This window comes from Centroberyx gerrardi, chromosome 19 (genome assembly GCF_048128805.1).
Source record: "Centroberyx gerrardi isolate f3 chromosome 19, fCenGer3.hap1.cur.20231027, whole genome shotgun sequence".
NCBI classification, from domain to species: Eukaryota; Metazoa; Chordata; class Actinopteri; order Beryciformes; family Berycidae; genus Centroberyx; species Centroberyx gerrardi.
Window position 1 is genome coordinate 21,942,044 of NC_136015.1, and position 25,066 is coordinate 21,967,109.

The window sequence follows — 25,066 nt, forward strand, 5'->3', positions numbered from 1 at the left end:
CACCCGGACTGGTAAAATGCAAACCTGAGAGGGAAAGATGCTGCTACATGTCAGCTGGTGTGTCTGCAGGGTTTAGAAAAGAGGATTCTGACCTTCAGACCGCCTGCACTCTCCATGAAAAGAGACTGAACTCATGAATACAGGCGAAATCCATAATCCTTTATCGATTTTACCTGTTAAATCCCCTTCAGTCACGAGGGGGAGATGTAAAGGGAGGAAGAGACTGCTAAGACGGAGTTTTAAACTTTGAGATATTTCAGATACAGACTGTTCAGAAGCTGCCTGGTCCTCTTCCTCTGATGTTGCCTGTTGCAGCAAAACAGCAGTCAGCATTTCTGTCTTGATTCGTCTTGTCATTGAGAGAGAGAAAATGTCAACAGCTGATTCACTTTGTAATAGTTTATGTACGTGTCTGCAGAACTTGAAAATAAATGGCACTTCACAACATGTAAAAAATCTTTTTAAAAGTAACAGCTGGGTGTTCAGAACAAGGCCAAGCTGGCTTACGGCTCGGTCCAAACCGTGGGCATCGAAGTTTAAAGCTGCACTAAGTGATTTTCTGACCACTAGAGGGCGACAGAAACCGCAACACATTTGTAAACACACACAGCAAAGCTACTGGGCGACGGAAGCCCTTAAAGGATAAGGCCGGTGTTTTTTAATGCATTGCTTACCGTCAACAGATCCTATGATGATTTTGTTTTGCCAGCAAGTCTCGTCCATGTAGCCGGTGCCCAATGCAGCCGTGTCCCAGCAGCCATAGAACTCCATTGTATTAAAAAAACTATTAAAAACACGTCACAGAGCCATGCCGTTGCTCTGATGCACCGGGCCGGCCGACTTTTTCCTCAAACAACTTAATAAGCCGGCTGTAAACACGCTTGCGATCTCAGGAAAGTAGTTCCGTAGCACAGAAAATAGTCCCCGGCGTTATGAAGAATTTGTTCCCATTTGCATTTGATTTGGTAATAACTACAACAGCCTGACTTTTCGTGGTAACAGTTAGCGATTTTTAAAATGTAAACTATGTCTTTGTGAGCTGTATTTCAAGGTTTTTAGCTTACAATTGGAGCCAACGACTTCCGGGTTGACGGCTAAAAACGGTACGTGGGAAGTCAGAAAGTAACGGGAGTAGAGCAAACACGTTGTTGATTTTGTTATTTTCATAGGATTTGTTGACGGGACAAACCCTGCATAAAGGCTAATGGCTAAAATAAACGTACCCAGTCTCACTTTGCCAGATTTTTCTCCTGCTGAAGGTCACATGTCCCACAATGACAAGTGAAGAGGGAGGTCGCAAGTTTACTAGTTGAAAACATTTACTCGCTCGCTTCATCGATTTGCCTTTTCTCGGGCTGACTTTAACAACACGCTTTAGGAAAGAGGTGAAAACTGTTTGTTTATATCATTATGTCTCACGGAAATCTCCACGCAGCACACGGTAGTTTCAGGATTGGTTACAGGGTCTGAAATCGCTTACTGCAGGTTGAAGTAACACGTCTGGGTGCACGCAAATCTGAAAAAAAAACAAAAAGGAGTCTGGATCATATTGTGATTGGAATTCAGTGTCGTCTACAGCGATGGGATCTCATAAAATCCAACTTTTAGAAACATATCTCAAAAATCACACTGAGATAAGGAGGGTAGCCATTTTGTCCAGGCAGTGAGGAGTGCATGCTGGGACGTGCTCTGGTTTGTAACAGCTATAAGCTGGTGTCGAGGGCTCTACTGAACCAAAAGTGTCGTTTTTGTCATGGAAATTGTTTTCAGCTGTTAGTTATTTTCAGCTGGAGGCTGGAAGTGCTCTTCAAACAGTCCCACACTCCTCACACTCATCCTCTTGTCACTGGGATCTTTTTTTAAGGTTTTCTCTATATAGTACACTATATAATTATCAGATGTCAGCTGTGATACAGACCAGGGGCTCTATCTATCTATCTATCTATCTATCTATCTATCTATCTATCTATCTATCTATCTGCCTGTCTGTCATCTATCTATCTATCTATCTATCTATCTATCTATCTATCTATCTATCTATCTATCTATCTACGTATCTGTCTATCTATCTATCTATCTATCTATCTATCTATATCATCTATCTATCTATATCTATCTATCTATCTATCTATCTATCTATCTATCCACGTATCTGTCTATCTATCTATCTATCTATATCATCTATCTATCTATCTATCTATCTATATCTATCTATCTATCTATCTATCTACGTATCTGTCTATCTATCTATCTATCTATCTATCTATCTATCTATCTATCTATATCATCTATCTATCTATCTATCTATCTATCTATCTATCTATCTATCCATCTATCTATCTCTGTCTGTCTGTCTATCTATCTATCTATCTATCTATCTATCTGCCTGTCTGTCATCTATTTATCTGTCTGTCTGTCTGTCTGTCATCTATCTATCTATCTATCTATCTATCTATCTATCTATCTATCTATCTATCTATCTGTCTGTCTGTCATCTATCTATCTACCTATCTATCTATCTATCTATCTATCTATCTATCTATCTATCTATCTATCTATCTATCTGCCTGTCTGTCATCTATCTATCTATCTATCTATCTATCTATCTATCTATGTATCTATCTATCTATCTATCTATCTATCTGCCTGTCTGTCATCTATCTATCTATCTATCTATCTATCTATCTATCTATCTATCTGCCTGTCTGTCATCTATCTATCTATCTATCTATCTATCTATCTATCTATCTATCTATCTATCTATCTATCTATCTTCAGTGTCATCAGTGACGGACAGCATTACAGTAATAAGATCCTCCTACATGTAGCATCTTTAACCAAATGAATCCTAACGAGAGTCTTTTTCACAAAGGTCGTGATGATTTCAGACATCACACGTGAATCTCGTGTCGCCTCCCTGTGTTTCCACGTGGGTCCCGGGGAGAATATAGCTGTCACCAAATTATCTGGAATCCATAACGTGTTCCGGATGATAAAAGCGGTTTGCGGGGCGCCGTGGGATTCTCATTTTCTCTGCGGCCATTTTTCTCAGCGGGGCTCCAACACAACAGAGGACGTTTTCCTCCAGCCACTCCATGCCATTTCTCTCTCTCTCTCTCTCTCTCTCTCTCTCTCTCTCTCTCTCTCTCTCTCTCTCTCTCTCTCTCTCTCTCTCTCTCTCTCTCTCTCTCTCTCTCTCTCTCGTCACATTCCCCTCCACTCGCTATCGACTAGCTCATTGATTTAAGCCCACTCTCCCTCAGTCTATCTCAGTCTCTTAATCTCTCTTAGTCTACCTCTCTACCTCCTTACACTAATCCCTCTATCTCACCATTTCTTTTCATTCCCTTTCTCGCGTCTCTCCTTTCAATTTGCAAAGCCTTCTCTCTCTCTCTCTCTCTCTCTTTGTCTCAGCCGTCCCTCCTCTTCCTCCCCCTTCTCTCTCAAATCTGTGCTACTTGTTCCTCAGCGCCTGGAGACTCGGAGGACTAAACGGTGCCATTAGCCGGTGTAATCGCCGGCTGATGGCGGCGGGCGCGGGTTGGAGGCAGGATTCAGAACACGTTTAGCCCAAAGTCTTCCTCCCAAAATAACAAAACAAACACAAGAACAACAAAAAAACAAGTGAAACACGAAATGGTGATACCCAACTTCCAATCAACTGATTATAATGTGTCACTATAAAGTCTACTGAGGTTCAAGTGACACTCATAATTGTGTGGAAATCAGTCTATAGATATTCAGTGTCTGGGCTAGGGTTAATCTCAGGGTTGGGGTTAATGTTAGAAATAGAGTCAAGCTTAGGGTAAGGGTTAGGCTCAGGGTCAGGTTTTCATACAGTTAGGGTTTAGGGTTTAGGGTTAGGTTTAGGCACTGGTGCATCATCCCTCCAATTTTCATAAAAATCAGACCAGTGGTGAAGCAGCTATGGCCTTTCAAAATTTTCAGAATTTTTTTACCTTTAATTATAACGCTTCCATCAGACCAGTCAGTGTCACGCTTTAAACACCAGTTGCATAAACTTAGTTTAAGACTAGTCTAAGCCTCAGACTGCTCTTTAGAGATAATTAGACTAGTCTAATTAAGACTAAATATTAAGACTGACTTATTTTGAGGTAGGAACGTTAGCTACGCTCCCCCCTTGCTAAGCTTGAGTTAAGAACTTTGTTGCTATGGCAACAGGTCGGCCTACCTGTCAGAGTGGGAAGTTTAAATACTTTGGATAAATCTTTGGTTTTTGGAAAGAGCCTTAGGAAGAGAGTGAGTCTTTCGAGAGAGAAACAAACCCATTAGAGATCTACAACAATCAAAAAATAGTGGAGCGACTGTGATTTGTGACCATCCTTATGCTTAAATCTGACTTAAAATCAGAAGTCTAAGTATCTTTGTGCAACACAGAGCCAAAATGCATCATCCCTCCATGTTTCATCCAGATCAGTCCGGAGCTGTCTGAGCAGTGTCTGAGATCACTTCTGACAGACGGACACGGGCCCGACTTCATTGCATGGGGGAAAAAAACCCTGTGATGTGCAGCCTCCCTTCAGTAGCTGCGGCCCGGTCTAATCGCTGGTTCGTCGTCATCGCTGTTAAGCATTTATTATGATCCTCCGTCACATGACAGTGTGGGTCTCGGTGTGAATCAAACCACTCCTGACGCCCGACCCTCTCCTCACTCACATTACATCTTTGTCAGGAGCAGAGCCCAGCAGGGAGCAGGATGAACCTAGAGATACGGTTAATTAGCCACAAAAGTGAACAAACGCTCAGTGACAATGACGGTCTCATCTGATCTGATCTGATCTGACGGGGCAACTGAACAGCAGAAGCTACTGTGGGGCTGGAAATAAAACTCACACCCGGAAGAAAGAGTTTTGAACAGATCTACAGTGAAGGTTACACAAACTGAGATTTATCATGTCAGTGCAGCAGACTTCAACTAGGCTTCAAAGAAGCTTTAAAGAAGTAAGGTTAGTATCATGGGTTATTAAGGGATTTATTCATGGGTTGATTCATGAAGACACTAGTAATTAAGGGATTTTTCATGCCATTTGTGCATGGTTTAAAGGGATATTAATGAGTTATTAATGGAAAAGTTCTTGTCTCCCTGAATTTTCCATTAAATTAGAAAGTGAGGAGTCAAGATTAAGGGGGGGTTTAAAGAGTTTTGATGGCATCTTCTCATTAATAACTCCCTTAATTAATTTTAAGGGGATTTTGCATGAATTAAGGGGTGAATTAATGTAAATTAATGAAAATATAAGGTTATTTTAAGGCATCTTTGGCCCTGTATGGTTATTTAAACGTTGAGACTACTGAATCATTACAAAGCATTAGTGATAACAAATTATGAGATTCACTCCAAAATGCTATACATGTAAAAGTACATCCACCTCCTAAATCATGAAGTGGGGCTGCGATAGAGAAGAGCGTCATCCCAACTGTTTGAGACGCCATATATTTTCTGTATTTGCCCAAATTCTTCTTCTTCTGGTGTTGGGTCTGACACTGGTGGGAAATCTTCTGTGCAGAGGAAGAGATGAATCCAAACTTAAGAGTGAAATCCAAACTGTCTCTTACATAACTTAACCAAACTAAACCTCTTCATCTCCTCCAGCAGACACTAAGAAGAAGATGATGTAATGTTTCATGATGTCTTCAACAATCATACAGGGAGAAACCCATCAGAGAAGAGGAGAGAGACCAATTTCTCCACTGACAGCAGCCTCAATAGACCAGAATGCAATGCAGCTACAAGGGTGCAACTCTTACTAACCCTAATCCAACTGACTGGAAAAACTCTCTCTTGCTCTTACTCTCTCTATCACACTCTCTCCACCTACAACACACCTATAACCCACAGCTGGATGCAACAAGTTCACGCTCGTTCTCTGGGGGTTGTCGAAAGGCATTCTGGGAAATGTAGGAAATCACAACAATGTATCGAACATCACAGACTGAGGAAGGAAAACTTGCTACCTGGTGTTCATTGCTGGATATTCCAAAAGTAAAACTGATTATATCTCTGACTATTTTGTAAACAAAGGTCTTCAGTCTGCTTATAGTACAGTAAAAACCAGCCGAGGCCTCTTCCCTTTTGGTTTACATTTTATTTGACAAGACAATGATCTGTAAAACATGTACAGTAAGTTTCCCAAAAAGCATACAAAATGATAATAGATCGGTGATAAAATAAGTGAAAGAAAATCGATAAACACACACATAAAAAAACAAAAAAAATGATTACATCTCCAGTGTTTTGTTTTTAGCATTGCCATCATCAAAGTTAAACCTCCCTCTTTTCCGTGTTTGTGTTTTTCTTTTCCTCCCTTTCATCATCCGTTCCAGCGACAGAGAAGTAATGTGAGAATTGAAAAAGCTAAAAATAACGTAAAGAAGGCACGTCTGGCTCCGTGATGAAAAGCTGCGGTGACGACGAACGAAGGAACGGCGAACGGACGAGGGAAGAGAACGGAGGGAATCAAGCAAACAAAAAAAAAAACAAAAAAAAAAAACGAGGAAGGAGAGGAGAGGAGAGGAGAGTTAGAGGACCGGATTCAGACCGCGGAGCGTGATCGCCGACATTCACAGCTTGTATTTCTGGCATCGAAAAACCCCATAACGGCGGGAGCGGGGAGAGATGGAGCGAAGCGTCTCGGCTGCGGCATGCGACGCTCTCAGCGACGGGACGGACCCAGAGCCTCGACCCGACACTTCAGAAACGTTCACCGCACCCCGACGCTGCTGTAAAACTGACTTTCAGGCTGATATCGCTTGGCAACACGTTTCCATTTCAGTTCAACAGCTGAATCCCTGCACTCCTCCACGTTCAGACGACATCTACTCAGTCGTCGGGGCTCTGGGTCGAAACCGCAAACGAGACGAAAGAATTGAAACTCAACATCGAATGCTTGCTGAGTCATTGGCCTCGGATATCACGGGTCCCAATGATTGTCTTTCTCTTTCTGTCTATCCACAGCGGCTGTTGGCCGACACATTAAGCAGTGTATTACAGCACGGACTGGATCAACACAGAAGAATGCACAGCGAAGTGACAAATAAAAACCTGAAATTACAGACAAAAGAGTAAAATCATCACAATTCATCCCCCCCTCTTTGACAGCTTTCATTCTGTGCTGGGCTATAAAACACATAATACGTGATTGTCTGACACTGCACCGTGTTAGCGAGTCAAAAAAAGCCATATACTTGTAATAGTGGCGCGACTCTTCTTGCTAGGAAATCGCTTTTTTTCCCCCATAGGTCCATGCAGCATGCAGACATTCCCTTTGATGAAAATAAACGGCTCGGAGACAAAAGCAGACAGACGAAAGAAACACTTAGAGCGGCAGCGACCGTAGAAGAGTCCCCCTCCATGCATTCATCCTGCCTTAACACTGCAGACAAGCAGTTAGAGCCAAATTGGTGTACTGCAAAAAAGAAAAGCAGCCGTCGAACAGTTTCTCTTGAGGATGGAGCAAAGAATGGGACTTCTATAATAGCTACTGTACATCTGTATGGAACCAAAGCCCCTCCACCGAAGCCAGCGACGGTTAAATATTAAAATATGATTGTCACACATCGGAAAAAACTGAAATATTGCATCGGTGCGCCAACCTTGAAGCCAGTGAGAATCGTGACGACTGAATTCTTGTTTCTTTCATTCTTTCAAATTTTCCTCCCTCCCTTTGTTGCAGGTCTTCTGTCTCAGTTTCTCCCTTCTTTCATCCTATAATTTACCTGTTAACATACAAACTGAATCTACATCCGTCATGTGTTGTGGGTGATTTCGGCGGCCCGGTTGCCCGCCGCCGACCGACCGCCAACGTGAAAACTCAAGGAAGATCTGTGTTCCTCGAGCTCTTTGGCAAAACAGAGAACTCAAAGATGATTAAGCGCAGTGAGAAGAGAGATTGTATCCCCGTGTGTATTGCACTCTGTGGCCGGGAGAGACCGCGATCCCATGCTGACTGCTTTTGTGGATCGGCGCTAAAAAACAAAAACAAAAAAAAAAACAAGCCGTCGCACGACAAAATCCCGCTCTCTCAAAAACTGAAATTAGACTTGTGCTCATGGTGTGCGTGACTGAGAGAAATGCAACGAGACACAGATAGAAACCTTTTTTGTTTTTGTTTTTTTTTTTTTTGCTTTTTTTTGTGACATTCAAAACGTATTTACAAATAAAAAGGATTTTCCGCAAACAGCCTTGGGAAAGTGTTTCGACAAGCCACCGATCATGCCATGCAGAGTAATAAGAACAAGGAGTAAAATCCACACCGTGTCGTTTTTTATAGACTCAAATAAAACATTTTAGCATTAAGTGACAACCTCAATGTACCCGTGAAAAGGAAAATAGTAATATACACTTTGTTTTTTTTTTCTCTCTCAATTTGACGTTTGACAAACTGCCATCCCCTGTACAGAGGCACTGATAACACCTACACTTGTTTATTTTTTAATGTGTACACATTTCACCAACAATATATTAATCATCAATATAATCAATATTATTTACACTGTTTGTTCATCATTTGGTACTCTCTGACATCTATTAAAGACCAATTTTTGATGCAGCCAGGCATAGTTGTTGCTCATCAGTGCTGATTTTTTTTTTTTTTGCATGGTATGTATTCTGCTCTCAAGTGGACAATCAGCTAAAATTTTCCTCCTGTGCAAAATGTTCAGCATACATTAGAGAGCAAGACCATTTTAATCTGACCGTTAAAATGGTAGTAATGGCAGTATATTTCCAATATATGCTGAGAACTTCCACACTGAAAATACATTCCTTATATTTTCACAAAAATGGTGATATGATTTCTTACAAGAGGGCTGGACACAAACACTGGCCTTTGTGTGTGTGTGTGTGTGTGTGTGTGTGCATGCAAGCACCCTGTGTGTACACTGTGTGTGTGCTTTGCTGTAAACCGAGTTTTACCTCCCCGACCCGCAGCCTCACCAACTCTTGCACTTTAGAACGGCGAATATGAACGATGGAATCTTAGATCTGGTAATGTTGCCAGGTTACCGAGCTTCACAACGATGTCACTTCCCCCTCGTTAGCGCTAATGAGCGGCACAGTGCGCCGACAGTTGTTACAGTCTGAGGATAGAAGAGGCTCTTTGACAACATGGTAATCAAAGTGGAATGTTTCTTTATTGGACCTTCGCCTGGGCTTCGCAAGAGTGGGAAAGGCTGGATTCAGAGTCCAACAATTATTGAAATACTTTCAAACATCTTGAGAGACTAATTGGAGCGGGCTGGAGAGCCAGATGATCTGGCTTTGGACTTCTTGGGACCAAATTCAGCTGTATGTAATTCAAACCCAACCAACCGCAGAAGAGTTCTCTGAAAGCATTTCAAAGACGTTATTTTGACTTGTCTCTAGTATGAGACTGCAGCAGGAGCCCGAATGGAAAATAATTTTAAATCACAGAAAAGAGCAAACCCAGGACTGCCAGCCCCAAATGAAGTAAACACATGAAGCAATATTATTTCTTAGGAGTGGGGAGGTGGTGGGAGTGAAGGGGGGCTGTATGGTCATTGCACAAAATATCATGTTGCATATATTTCATGCTCGATTCACTGAAAAAGCTGTTGCCTGCCTTTTTTTTTTGGAGTAAATTTAGACTTGCTAGCATCACACTAGAGCACAGGCAAAGCGCTGTGTGTTAATCAGCAGAGGGGAATGTTCCAGTTCACCTACGTTGCAAGATCTCTCGACTCTGATACAGATGATTTACAACCTCATCATCTGCAACGCACGTCTGACTTCTCAGGTAATTGTTAACTGTGCGTACATCTTAAATTACACTCGCACTCAAAAGGTTAATTTGATCATTTTGTATTTTAGTTGTATTTTTCTTCACCAGGTATTTGGAACGTTATGATTCTGCACCGGTACCTCAGTTTGCAAAAAGAAAAGAAAAAACAAAAGAACAAAAGAGCAGTTTGTTAGCTTGCCTCATGGGCGTCGCTAGTCCCAAGTTCCCATTAGCTTCACTGAGAACAATGCTAACGAGCTGCTTTCATGGACAAATGTGAAAACTCCCCCCACAGAGCCTGGTGAAGAACAATCAACTAAAATTCAAAATGTCAGGGTGTGCAGGTGCTAAAGTTCAAATAAAAAAGCGGCAGTTAAGGTGCTCGCTCTGCTTTGCCTGCAAATTTAGGTGACCTGGAACTCGCCCGTATGCCCATATGTGATGTTCCCCGGTTGCCGCGGCTACACGTACATGGCGGCGGACACAAAGCTCTCGCCGCGAGAGATGTTGGCGGTCGGCGGCTCGTGATTGGACGATTCCAAGTCGTTTCCGCGGTGCCCGTCGGCGCCGTGGTCTTTGAGCTCGTTGATGTTGTCGTATTTGGCCGGGTCGTCCAGGACGGGCGGGGCGCCGCCGTTCAGCGCGCCGCTGACCGGGTTGTTGGTGTCGTCATCCAGGTTCTGCAAGGGTTAGATCATGAGAGGATGAAGGGAAAACAAGTCCCATGCTGCATTTATGGAAAAGAGATACAGATCTAACTAATTATCTGTTTATTTGATTATGATGTCAGCTCTCTGGCTCACTAGTTGATCAGCTGCCTTCATCTCCTCTGTGGAGAATACAGTAATGTTAGCCTAGTTAGCTAGCTAGCTAACGTTAGCAACTGAGCCGTTAGCAAACTTAACTTAACTTATAGCATATTCAACATGGACACAGAAGCCTGCTTGTACAACAATATGCTGTATTATAAAATGATTATAAAAGAGAGTATGTGTCATCTTATGATGATAAAAAGGTTTAGCTACATACGCTGCTACTGTATATACATCACTATAAACATCACTGTATCACAGCTGTAAAGTCACAGATGAAGAACCCAGAAGTTCTCCTTGTGTGATGCCATCAACTCATTTACATACCAAGAGGATTATGAGAGCTAAGGTGTGAAGAATTATAGTTTAAGTAAAATTTTCACATTAATATAACTTTTAATTCATTTTATTCATTATATACTGATTTGTACAGAATAACCAACCATGACATCGCCACAAAACATTGTGCAACTGTCCAAATACACGGAGCTCACTGCACTGTTGGAATGTGCTAGCTTTTATGTGAGTGAGACAGTGAGAGTGTGTGTGTGGTGTGTGTGTATGTGTGTGTCTGTGTGTGTGTGTGTGTGTGTGTGTGTGTGTGTGTTACCGTGACAGGCTCTCCCCCTGTGGTCTCGTAGTAAACCTCTCCAGCGCTGAGAGGAGCCGTCTCTGTGGCTGTGGGAGGCTCTGACGGCTTGTTCAGCTGCAGGGACACAAACCACATCAACACACACAATACAGCAAGGTAGAAGAGAAGAGAACAGAAGAGAAGAGAAGAGAAGAGAAGAGAACAGAAGAGAACAGAACAGAAGAGAAGAGAACAGAACAGAACAGAACAGAAGAGAAGAGAACAGAACAGAACAGAATAGAACAGAACAGAAGAGAAGAGAACAGAAGAGAAGAGAACAGAACAGAACAGAAGAGAACAGAACAGAAGAGAAGAGAAGAGAACAGAAGAGAAGAGAACAGAACAGAAGAGAACAGAAGAGAACAGAAGAGAAGAGAAGAGAACAGAACAGAACAGAACAGAACAGAACAGAAGAGAAGAGAACAGAACAGAACAGAAGAGAAGAGAACAGAAGAGAACAGAAGAGAACAGAAGAGAAGAGAACAGAACAGAACAGAACAGAACAGAAGAGAACAAAACAGAACAGAAGAGAACAGAAGAGAAGAGAACAGAACAGAACAGAACAGAAGAGAACAAAACAGAACAGAAGAGAACAGAAGAGAACAGAACAGAAGAGAAGAGAAGAGAACAGAAGAGAAGAGAACAGAACAGAACAGAACAGAACAGAACAGAAGAGAACAGAAGAGAACAGAAGAGAAGAGAACAGAAGAGAAGAGAAGAGAACAGAACAGAACAGAAGAGAAGAGAACAGAACAGAACAGAACAGAACAGAAGAGAACAGAAGAGAACAGAAGAGAAGAGAACAGAAGAGAAGAGAACAGAACAGAACAGAAGAGAAGAGAACAGAAGAGAAGAGAACAGAACAGAACAGAAGAGAACAGAAGAGAAGAGAACAGAAGAGAAGAGAAGAGAACAGAACAGAACAGAAGAGAACAGAACAGAAGAGAAGAGAAGAGAACAGAAGAGAAGAGAACAGAAGAGAAGAGAAGAGAACAGAACAGAAGAGAAGAGAACAGAAGAGAAGAGAACAGAACAGAAGAGAACAGAAGAGAACAGAAGAGAACAGAACAGAACAGAACAGAACAGAAGAGAACAGAAGAGAAGAGAACAGAAGAGAAGAGAAGAGAACAGAACAGAACAGAACAGAAGAGAACAGAAGAGAAGAGAACAGAAGAGAACAGAAGAGAACAGAAGAGAACAGAAGAGAAGAGAACAGAAGAGAACAGAAGAGAACAGAACAGAACAGAAGAGAACAGAAGAGAACAGAAGAGAAGAAAAGAGAAGAGAAGAGAAGAGAAGAGAAGAGAACAGAAGAGAACAGAAGAGAACAGAACATAATAGAATGGAGCAAAATAGAGCAAAATAGAATAGAATAGTGTTGAAGAGAATAGAATAGTGGAGAAGAGAAGAGAAGATTGGTGTAAAACAGAATGGAGCAAAATAGAATAATGTTGAAGAGAATAGAATAGAATAGAATAGAATAGAATAGAATGAGCACAATAGCACAGAATAGAATAACTTTTTGCTACGTAAAATAAATGTAGGCTACAGGAATTACAGAGTCTTATAGCACATATACTGGCACAGCATGGCACAAGGACACCAGCATGCTATACAGTATATACTAGTGAATAGAGTATAATAGAGACGCGGAGGAGGGGCACTCTAATGGAGCTCTTTACAGCTGAACCTAATTATTTTGACACACATAAGCCCACTCAGATGTCCGATCAATAGCCATTAGCCCCATTATGAGCGTCCAGATGGATTGTGTGTGTTGGTATGATGCGGATTGATCTGCAGCGTGGCGAGCGCTCACCATCTCCGTGGAGCTGCCCGTCTTCACCGGGGGAGGCGGCTTGTGCTTGGGAGGGCCCCTGATTGGACGAAAGACAAAGAGAGTAACGATCGCCTCTTCGTTAAGACATCGATTCTTTTTTTTTCATATTGAACACAACAACAACAACAACAAGTTAAAGGCAACTGAGAGAGCAGGGAGCAGGTCTTTTGAAATGTTGAGATGAAAACATGGGGCCATAATCCGATCCTGCTCTTGTTAACAGCCTCTCTTCAGAGTAATTACTGTGAAAAAAGGGAAACATCTTCGGCTTCAGCGGTGAGTTTCGTGGCTGGAGGCCTGCAGCAGTGACCAGCCAATCACTGGGCATCACTGTTTTGGGAAAGTGAATGAAAAACGCCTTCCTCCCCTCCCTCAACAACAACACCAAGGCATTTAGAAGTGTGAACAGTGTGTGTTGCTGAAAAACACCTTCTTTGAAAAAAAAAAATCTTCTTTTCTGGGTAACTTTATTCAAAAGTGATACTCATCAAAATAGTGCTTAAGTGTTTTCTTAACTTTCTTCTTATTTGCTTCCCGAGACAAAACAAATAAATGGGATTATCGAATGCAAAGTTAACAATTTGTTGTTAATTTCTCCCTTAAGATAACCATCCGCTTGTCTTCAGATTGTTGTATTGAAAACCTCTAAATCTATTCATTTAAAGACACATTTTAGACAATTAAGTAGTTTAATTTCAGGTGTGTTCATCTTAGCTAGCTAGCTGTTAGACTGCAGCCTGATGTTAATTATTAAAGGTTTGCATTAGCTGATACCGTTTATACAATTACTTCTTAAATGTTGCGCGAGTAGATTTCAATTTTCAAACCAATAAAGGTTATATTGTTATAGCTAGCAGACAGCATTAATGCATTAATGTTGTCAAACAGGCTTATTTGAGTTACTGAAAATCTACTTTTGGTCCTTTTGTGCTTGTTCACTTTGCCGTTGCTAGGCAGATCCTATTAGAGAAGCTCCTAAGTAAGAAACCAAGAGAAGTTCGTAAGAGATGAGACTACTCTAAAGAAAATATTGGGGAATTGCACTTAAGAAGAACTTCCTGAAATTTCCTCTTAGGTAACTTCTTAAGATAAAGCCTTAATCTTAAGAGCAGTTTTGTGAATCGAGCCCCTGGTTTCCCAAGTGAGTCACTCATTTTAAGAAAACTCTCACGTCTCCCCAATGAATGATTTTCTCTTTCTACTCTCTCTGCTTTCTCTCCTGAGCTCTTATTTTATTTCTTTTATTCACATTTCACTTTAACAACATCATTTGCATGATGGCCCTGACCTTTCTGCAATCCTTATTATTGGTTGCTTGTAATTTGGGTGATCTACGAACTTAAGTTGATTCTACTATTGCACTCATTGTAAGTTATTGTGGATAAGAGTGTCAGCTAAATGCCTAAAATATAAATCTAATTAACCGTCTCTGACATCGACCCGTTTGTTTGTGTCGGTAAGCGGAGGAGATGCATGGCTTTGCTGCATTTGTTTAATGAAAGCTGGTGAAACTTTCCCAAAGGGGGAAATAATGACTGTTTTATTTGCTGATCTATGCTCTGCAGTCCCTCATGACCCCTCCGTTATGAAAATTTTTAAAGCTGTTATTAAGCCAGACAAGGTTTAATAAAGTCCCAGAAATTGGGAGGGGGAAGAAAACTGCAACGCTATTTTCCTAAATTTTAGGTCAGGCTTTGTCACCGGGCGACTTCTGGTGGGTCCACATGACAAGTAATATGTTTTAATGAGCCGGGGTCCCAGGCTGGGAGATTAACTTTCTCATTTCGGCTTCCCTTTGCTGAAAAAAAAAAAAAAAGCACCGGAGGAAAGATTCTTAGATGGTTAAATAGACGATGAGGTAGATGCAGCCGCAGGAGCCCTAATGAGGACTCACTCTCCGTCCTGACGCTTGCGGATGAAGAGCACGATGGCGATGATGACGGCGATGAGGACGAGGGCGCCGAGGATACCGCCGATGATGGCACCCGTCGCCGGGCCTGGGGTGGGCTTCCTCTTCTCTGTAGGGGCGAGAGAGAGAAAGAGAGAGAGAGAGAGAGAAAGAGAGAGAGGTTTATCACCACTTCATCTAAATTTCATCTGATCTGCCGTCGCTCCTGGCTCTTTAATGTTGTTCACTTGCAATATTTGTGTGTTTATGTGTTTTGCTGCTGAAGTCTTTATGAGTGCATATAGTTTGTGGGCTTGTGAGTCAGCGCTATTTTCATTATTAACTGTAACTGTCACACGATCTGTATAAAACAAACAAAAATGTTTATAATGAAATGTGAGCATAATGAACTGGCACCACAAAGCCCCAGAGGAAATGTAATGCGGAGTGCAGGTAATCAAAAGTGCAGGTTTCTATTCAATCTCAACAGCGTATATTCACAGATACGTTATCACGGTGTGACATTGAAGCACAGCCGCGTAAACATAAAGAAATTAAATGTGCGTTGCGGTAAAATGAGAGCTGCTAACACACTTTACATTGTACTCTAACACTCGCTCTCATGAGCAGCATGGATCTTTGGCAGGCAGCTTCTCATCAGCTGAGATTCAGCGCTGACCTCGCCGTCTCCCTTCAATTAAGAGCCTGTTTATGATTTCCGGAGGGCGGCGTGGCATCTAAATTGACTGTAAAAACCTCTCATTACATTAGTGCTTTTATAAAAAAACAAACAAAAAAAAACAGGTTGACAGCAGCTGCAGCCACTGTGGATGGTTATGCACAATCATCGACTATACAGGGATTTTGGCAGAGACAAAGGTAGGGCTGAATGGTTTTCACACATTTCTTTTTTGTTTATTCTCATTTCATCTTTATCGCTGGACTAAGGCAACTCTCCAGCTCCTCCGCTGGCTTTGATACAGAGATGACACATTGTAAAAGGAGAAGTGCCCCAATGATTGCCTTTCATTTGGCTCTAGTGTGTAAATCTCGCTGACGTTTGCGTGGACATTACCTGAGAATCGAGCCGAATTTAGAAAAAAAAACCCAATGCAATTGCAATTTTGCTGTACAGAGTGAGTCACTCCTCAAGCTTGAGCACTCGAAACGTGTTAAAACCCGAATGTATAGTTTAAAAAATACATTTGCATCAGTCAAAAAAATATGCATTCTTTTCTTCAAAGCAAAATAGGCAAAATACGAATTGTTTTTCGTCTGCCTACAGCAATATTCATCCCCCACCTTCTCCCACTCTCAGGCCAAAGAACCATTTGAATAGCCCATGATAAAATCCTCCTTTAAGCAAGCAGAGGCGCTCAGGAGAGAGCTGTTTGACTATACATGCTGTTTATCTTGTACTCCAGATGCACCGCAAATAAAGGTGATGCAGTGCTGAGATTCCACCTCAGATTACATCAGTAAGACCGGCTGCACTTCCTCCTCCTGGACACTAGGTGGCGATCTGCTCCCAGACTAACACAGTCTTCAAGGAGAGTGAATCAGCGAGTGTGTAAATGAGTCGATGGATAGATAGATAGATAGACAGATCGATAGGTGAATGCACAGATTGCAGAAGGAGACTCAATAAGACCAGCCTTGCATGTTAATCAGTTATTCATGTCGGGGTAACTCCACTGGGAAAGGATGAGCTATGCCTGTGTGTGTGTGTGTGTGTGTGTGTGTGTGTGTGTGTGTGTGTGTGTGTGTTCAGTTACCATGTCTGCCACAATGGTCGCAGACAGAAGAGGGAGCAGGTTGCAATTATGCATGACCACAAATACACAGTAAGGCAGTGAGGGAGGGAGGGAAGGAAGGAGGGAGGAGAGAGGGAAGGGAGTAAGGGAGGGAGGGAGGAGAGAAAGAGGACGGGAGGGAGGAGAGAAAGAAGGAGGGAAGGTGGTAGGGAGTAGGAGGTAGGAGGTAGATAAAACAGGAGGAATACACAATGAAGGCAATGGGGAGAAAGATGGAGGGAGGAGAGAGAGGCGGAAGAGAGGGAGGGAGAGAGAGAGAGAGAGAGAGAGAGAGGAATAGTCTCTCTCTGAACTAAACTGGCCTTTCCTCACAGCTGGATATGCACACACACACACACACACACACACACACCCAAAGCATTTAAATTAAAGCAACCCCTGCCTCCCTCTGTATGTGTGTGTGTGTGTGTGTGTGTGTGTGTGTGTGTGTGGGGTGCGGACAGCAGTGTGTGTGTGTGTGTGCAGAAAAAGCTCATTTGATGTGTGCCAGTTATCAAAGTTTACACTAGCGATGTTTACCATTGATGTTCGCAGTCGATAACAAACTGCCTTTTCAATAAACAATGAGTCTTGTTGCTGCATGAAAAACACCAAACAGGCAGGGAAGGGAGGTGTGTGTGTGTGTGTGTGTGTGTGTGTGTGTGGGGGGGGGGGGGTTAGCTGCAGGAACAGGAACGTGATTGGCTGATATGTTGGCAATGGGTGTGAGAGGAGAGGAGGAGAGGAGGAAAGGAAAGGAGGAGAGGAGAGGATGAGAGAGGAGAGGAGGAAAGGAAAGGAGGAGAGGAGGAAAGGAAAGGAGGAGAGGAGAGGATGAGATAGGAGAGGAGGAAAGGAAAGGAGGAGAGGAGAGGAGGAAAGGAAAGGAGGAGAAGAGAGGATGAGAGAGGAGAGGAGGAAAGGAAATTAGGAGAGGAGAGGAGGAGAGAGGAGAGGAGGAAAGGAAAGCAGGAGAGGAGAGGAGGAAAGGAAAGGAGGAGAGGAGAGGATGAGAGAGGAGAGGAGGAAAGGAAATTAGGAGAGGAGAGGATGAGAGAGGAGAGGAGGAGAGGAGAGGATGAGAGAGGAGAGGAGGAAAGGAAAGGAGGAGAGGAGAGGATGAGAGAGGAGAGGAGGAGAGGAAAGGAGGAGAGGAGAGGATGAGAGAGGAGAGGAGGAAAGGAAAGGAGGAGAGGAGAGGATGAGAGAGGAGAGGAGGAAAGGAAAGGAGGAGAGGAGAGGATGAGAGAGGAGAGGAGGAAAGGAAATTAGGAGAGGAGAGGATGAGAGAGGAGAGGAGGAGAGGAGAGGATGAGAGAGGAGAGGAGGAAAGGAAAGGAGGAGAGGAGGAAAGGAAAGGAGGAGAGGAGAGGATGAGAGAGGAGAGGAGGAAAGGAAATTAGGAGAGGAGAGGATGAGAGAGGAGAGGAGGAGAGGAGAGGATGAGAGAGGAGAGGAGGAAAGGAAAGGAGGAGAGGAGAGGATGAGAGAGGAGAGGAGGAGAGGAAATTAGGAGAGGAGAGGAGGAGAGAGGAGAGGAGGGGAAAGGAAAGGTGGAGAGGAGAGGAGGAGAGGAAAAGAAGAAGAAAGAGAAAAAGAAAGAGAGAGAGAGAGAGAGAGAGGGAGGAATGAGTTTCTCTGAGGGCAAATGCAAGAATGAGGCACACACACACACACACACACACACACACACACACACACACACACACACCCTTCACCTAGAGCAATCCAACTCAGGGAAGGGGAACTCTGCCTCTCCCATTCCCATCCATCCATCCATTAGATTCCACCTTAATTTAACACACAGCTCGATTTCCTCGTCAGCGAATCAGCACCGGCTCATACCGGAGTTATAGAATATTTATATATAGATTATCAAACATTTATACGGCAAAATCAATAGCCCTGGCTTCATAGCATTGCTTCTTAGATGTAAAAATGAGTGGGTGGGAATACACTGGCTCACACAGACACTACACTACAATAGACCTTCACTCCTGCTTAGCTCTCTCTCTCTCTCTCTCTCTCTCTCTCTCTCTCTTTCTGTCCATCTCTCTGTCCATTTCTCACTCCATCTCTCTGTGGCAAAACACACAAATCCACAGATGTAATGCTATTATCTAAATGGCACTCAAGTGGTGAGAAATTGCTACCGTATATCACATGCAATTTAAATGAAATTGAAACAACACTCTCTCTGAAGCGCTCCGTTGCTCTCTCATATCAAACGCTGTGGTGTGTGGGCTGCATTAGCCATCACACACACACACACTGCGCCTTAGGCCTGAACTCAACTCTCTCTATCTCACACACACACACACACACAGGGATATGCTGCACTTCACAAACGCCCACAAACATGTAGCCTACTTCACTATTGGTTACTTGTAATATTGGTATTCTAGGAATTTAAACTTGACCTAATTCTGACGGCAGCCAGATTGAACATGAAAATGGACCAAAAAAGTGAAGTTAGCTAGCTTAGTAGCTAGTTAGCTACTAGCTACCTAGGCTGAATTGGGGGAGCTAGCTACAGTGGGCCAAATATATTACCTTCAAATGTGATTCTTGAGATCCATTTTGCAAATGAAAAATAACTTTTTTGACCTTTTCGCAGATGTTGCTAGACTTGGACTCACCAATACAGGCCAAAAAAAGAAAAAAGGACAAAAAGTGTTGATTTCCAGAAATTTTGTATCAAAATTAACCGTCTCTTTCTGGTAAACAGCACATTTCTGTTGATGACTCATCCTGCACCCAGGGGCGAATACAGAAATTTAATTAAATTTTGATAACTGTTGGAATTATTCTACCCCACCCCCTGCTATTTTTTATTTTTTTTCCAGTCCAGTTCAGCTAGCAACATGGGACGAAGGTGTGTTTTTGGCTGCACTTCACCCCTGTTTGGCTGAGCTTCTTTTCCCAGACGGGGCGAGGGAGGCGGAGAATATTCCTCCTCAACTGAGTGCAGACTGCTGTCCATGTTTGATCTGAGAGGCTTTGACCAGTAAGCATCCCGCCCTAACTTTCTGTTTCATTTGGAAATACATCAATACACAATCCTGTGATCTTTAAGGTGGGGAGTCTGCGAGATGATAAATGTTTGATGTTTGTACGAAGTGCATCTTGGTCCACAACAGAGCTGGACCGGGCTTTAGGCTGCCTGAGTGTGACAAAAGTTCAAAATGGCCACCGTGGGAATAAGGTCAAATCTACTACTTTGCAACTCACTCTGGATAAGCTACAGGCCTAAAACATGTAAGTGTTATGGAGAATTCAAGTGCGTTCACACACACACACGCACACACACACGCCCCCGCACACACACACGCACACACGCACCCAAATACTTCCTTTCATTCTGCCTCTATTTTTCTTCCTCTCCACCACACTCACATATTACAGTAAGTCGCTTATAAATAGAAGCCTTGGTAATGGAGGGAAGGTGGGAAGCAGGAAGGAGGGAAGGAGAGAAAAGAACGGGAGGATCTGAGAGACGGCGGGGACGGAAACGAGAGAGGAGAGACGGAGTGAAATCAAAGGAAAGGGAGAAAGGAAGGAAGGAAAGGAAAGGAGGGAGGAGCTGATGGACAAGAGGAGGGGAGGTGTGAGCCTGAAGGGAAAGGTGAAGCAGCGGTGAAGGAGGAGAGGATGAATAGAGAATGAAGAGGGAAGGCTTTGGGGGTTCGAGGAGGGGAGGGAGGGAGGGAGGGAGGGATGAAGACAGATAAAGGAGGGAGGGAGGAAGGGAGGAGGAGGAGGAGGAGGGGGGGGTGATAGGAGTGTGAGTGGCCTGCAGTGAAGAGACGGAGGCAGAGGAGGAGATTTTAAAGGTCTAAACACTCCGCAGGGAGAGCATGAGTGACACTGGAACAACAACCGCCTCTCTCTCTCTCTCTCTCTCTCTCTCTCTCTCTCTCTCCTTAGTTCTCTCCCTCTCTCTCTCTGTCAGTTTCTCTCAATCTGTCTCTTCCACCTTCTCTCTCTCTTTCATTCCCTAGTTCTCTCTCTGTCTCACTCACTCCCTAGTCCTCCCTTCCCCTCTCTCTCTCTCTCTCTCTCTCTGTCAGTTTCTCTCAATCCGTCTCTTCCACCTTCTCTCTCTCTCTCTTTCATTCCCTAGTTCTCTCTCTCTCCTTCTCACTGTCAGTTTCTCTCAATCCTTCTCTTTCACCTTCTCTCTCTGCATTTTTCTCTTTATCTCTATCTCCCCTCTCTCTCTCTCTCTCGTCTCACTCTGTTTTTCTTCTGTTCTTTCACTCTCTCTCTACCCTTCCCAACCCTTTCTCCTCGTTTACTCCATTTTGACCACCTCCTCTCCTTTTCTTCTTCTTCTTTTGCTTTTCCCTCCCCGTCTCCCTCTCCCTTCGCCTCCCTCTCTTCTCCTCCTCTTCCTCCTTCACTCCTCCTCTCTTTCATCAGACTAAACGGCACTCTGCTTCTCCACCTCTCTCTCTCTCTCTACTCTCTATCCTCTCTCTATCGCCTTTCTTCTTCTTCTTCTTTTGCTTTTCCCTCCCCGTCTCCCTCTCCCTTCGCCTCCCTCTCTTCTCCTCCTCTTCCTCCCTCACTCCTCCTCTCTTTCATCAGACTAAACGGCACTCTGCTTCTCCACCTCTCTCTCTCTCTCTACTCTCTATCCTCTCTCTATCACCTTTCTTCTTCTTCTCTTCTCACCGCCACTCTGTCGCTTCCCAGGCTGCTGCTCACTCAAAAATGCCCCTCTTCAATTCCACACTGTTGCTTTGTCCTTCCATTTCAAAAACATCTCTTAACCCCCCCCCCCCCTCCTAACTCTGATTCACAATCGGCGACATTAGCACGCCCTTTCGCATTTACAGACTCTGAAAAGACAAATTGACTCACACACACACACACACACACACACACACACACACAGAGCGAACACAAATTTATAAAAAAAAAATGAGAGAGGCGTGCAAGCATCAAGCACCAAAAAAGGCCACTAAAATTATGAGTGCAAAGAAATTACTTCAATCAATAAGTAATTATGAAAAAAGGAATGATTATAATCTTAGCGGCTAAAAGCTTTTATATTCCCTTCATTGAGGCACTTCAGAAAAGAGGTAAGAGGGAAGAGAGAGAGAGAGAGAGAGAGAGAGGCAAAGAGAGACAATGGGAGAGGCAGGAGAGAGAGAGAGAGAGGGGAAAAAATGGAACGACACAGCAGTTAAAAGCTTTATAAAGATCAGTATAATTGAGATAGTGTGTTGCAGTGAGCCGACATTAAAGCTGCACCAGAGGAGGTTTTTTACATAAAACTACGGCCGTCTTATCCGTCTAAACCGTGAAGTGCTATGAAGCTGCAGAGGAGCAGAGCGTCCCCCCCCCCCCCCCCCCCCCCCTCTAATTGAGACGCCGGAGATCCGCTGTAGATTAATCTCTGGTGTCGGGTACGGACACTGGTGGGAAAAAACCTCACGGCGCACACTAAGTGATGAATCAATACTTAAAGTCCCCGTGAAATGAACTCCCCATTACTTTAACTTCCTGGAAAACACAGCGTCTTTCACGGCGACCTCACGCTGCACTATAGTCGGCGGAAATTTAAATTTCTAACCATCGGATTATTGAACAATCCCCTAACCGTTCCTCCCATCCGACAATGCTGACTTTCACTCCCTGACTGATATTCAATTGGTTTTTCGACTTTTGAATGATCCCTCACTCAAATCTAGGAAGTAAAGATGGCATTTCATGGGGTCTTTAAGAGAGAGAAATACAAACAGGGCCTTTTCTCAAAATGTGTTCCTGTGCATAGACCTCGCGTCGTCAGATATGATGTCAGCCTTTCCCCAAATATGGATTTAGCGGTTCCAAAGCAATTTCTCTATGGGGAAATTGATGGCACTATAAGGTCCATTGATTTCTGTAACGGGTTTTCAAGTCAAAGCAGTAAGTCTGTGCGTCCAAGTTTGAAAAGCCTGTGTAAAACGCAGACTGTGACAGCGATGATTATGTGAAATCGCTTTGGAACTGTAAGTCCACATTTGGGCAAGGATGACGTCAGACTTAAGAGGTCTGTTCTCGTTTCCTCTGTCGTTTGACGTAATATTTACAGCAAAAATCCACCAGATCCACCAAAAAAAAACCAAACAGCTATTGATGATGCACCTTCTTGCATTCTTGACTCTATTTTCTTGTTTGTCGGTGCATTTTTCTTACTCCTGTGCACAGCTGGTCAAACGCAGACAATCTGACATCACTTTGAAATATTTCCAGCGCAGCTAAAATGGCAATTTAATGGGAGAGATTTGTTTTTCCAACAGTAAACATCAGGTTTTACTATCAGTCGCTCAGAATCAAAGAGCGAGCGCTTCTTTCTAGACAAATCATTTTGCACCGACGCTCAGCAATCATACAGGGAGAAATCCATCATAGAAGAGGAGAGAGACCAATTTCCCCATGCGGCCTCGGTAGACCAGAATGCAATGCGGCCACAAGACATGTTGCATTTTGAGTTGGAGACCCTCTTTCTTTCGTTAACGTTATTTCTCCCTCCGCTCAGTTTTAGGCCCGAAGAGTGTGCGGTTCACTGACGTCACGTTAACATAATTTCTGGGTAATGAAGTCCTTCAAACTTAACAAAAAAAACAGCTGCCACTCGGGGCCGCCAATGCTCAAAGTTGTCTAGTGCAGCTTTAACTGATGTAAGAGCGCTTCCATCGGCGTATTAACACATTAACTCTGAGACTGGGAAATGTAGGCGTTTCATCGGGGAGGAACCACCCGACCCGCGGCATTACAGTTACAGTATGTGACGATCTCTCTTCATGGCCTGCAGAGACCGAACACACACACACACACACACACACACACACACACACACACACACACAGGCTCACTAATAGGGAAGCAGGTCTGATGGGATCTTCAAAGTCTTAAGGCGCACTGTAGCTCACAACAGCGAGCCGATACACACACTCACACACACACACACAAACACACACACACATGCCGTGCAGTGTGACCTTTTTGAATAAATCCGTCTGTCTGTGTTTGTGTGGCGGATATCTTTGGATATGCAACACTTCACAGCCTTATCTTCAGCCAGAGATCCCCTTTCATGTCATGACAGCCCGGTGTGTGTTTTTGTGTTTTTGAGTGTTTCTGTCTCCCCCCCCCCCCCCCCCCCCCATATGTCTACCCACTTAACAGATTACAGAACACATATGCACACACACACACACACACACACACATGCAGACACACATTCTGCTGCTTGCTTCCCCAAATAGCATCAGAGGGGGGGTGGGGGGAGTGAAGTGGCGTTGCTCTCCAAATGATCCACAGCAAATGAGTTTATCTCTGAGACAGACAGCCCCCAAACCATCCAGGATCAAACTAGGTCACACTCACTGAGAGAGAGAGAGAGAGAGAGAGAGAGAGGGGGAGGGAAAGAGAGAGAGAGAAAGGGAGAGAGAGAGAGAGAGTGAGAGAGAGAGAGAGAAAGGGAGGACGGAGAGACAGCAGCTGAGTAGAGTAGATTCGGTGGAGAGAGTGGGAGAGAAAGGAGAGAGAAAACAAAAAGAGGGAGGGAGGACGCGATAGGAGGAAGAGTAGGGAGCGGAAAAGGGAGGAGAGGAAGGAAGGAAGGAGAGAGGGAGAGAGGGAGGAGTCGAGAGTTTATCTCCTCTCTTCGATCTCCCCTCTCTTCAATCCCCCTGCCGCCTCTCCTCTCTTTGTGTAAACACGCCGAAGCCGACATTTTGAGTTGTCACCTTTCTTTAAGGAGCTGTCAGCCACCTAGTCAGATTACATCAAGCCGAGGGAAGGGGGAGGGGAGGGAGGGAAGGGGGAGGGGAGGGAGGGAAGCGAGGGAAGGGAGGGGAGGGAGGGAAGGGAGGGGAGGGAGGGAAGGGAGGGAAGGGAGGGAAGCGAGGGGCATCAAAAGACGGTTTAGAACAGGACCAAGAGCTGAGGATGGGCTTACTGCGGACTGTTTAAACCTACAGCATGACCCAGATTGAATCGTTCTTTTTGGGCAGCGCTTAAGTAGTTTAACAGGATCCGGGCTGCGCGTCATTACCTAGATAGTTTTTCTTCTGAACCACCGTGCTTCATCCACACTGGGCCCGCTGTGGGTGTGATGCAGTATCAGTACTATGCTGCACCTGCTGGGACTACTATAGCAGTGATTCTCAACCTTTTTCATATCAAGGACCCCTAATTCAGTACACATTAGGACCATGGACGCCCGTTTGATGAGATTTTGTCTCTCGAACCCAAATCTGAGATCCAGAATCCCATGACTATCTGAATTGTAGGTAGAGAGATAACAGTGGGACTATGATCCAAATAGTCATTCTTCTATATTCTC

The 25,066-nt window shown here is 43.8% G+C and overlaps 1 protein-coding gene across 1 annotated transcript in view; it reads right to left on the minus strand.

Moving 5' to 3' along the window:
* Positions 1-6,092: 6,092 nt before the first annotated feature.
* Positions 6,093-25,066, minus strand: part of pvrl2l (PVR cell adhesion molecule related 2 like) — a 253,501-nt gene continuing 234,527 nt past the window's right edge. The window contains exons 7-10 of the mRNA XM_071911112.2: positions 14,939-15,062; positions 13,024-13,081; positions 11,184-11,279; positions 6,093-10,441 (exon numbers count right to left, since the gene is read on the minus strand). Of these exons, the coding sequence (XP_071767213.1) occupies positions 10,223-10,441; positions 11,184-11,279; positions 13,024-13,081; positions 14,939-15,062 (497 nt within the window). The 3' untranslated portion in view covers positions 6,093-10,222. The remainder of the gene's footprint in view (positions 10,442-11,183; positions 11,280-13,023; positions 13,082-14,938; positions 15,063-25,066) is intronic.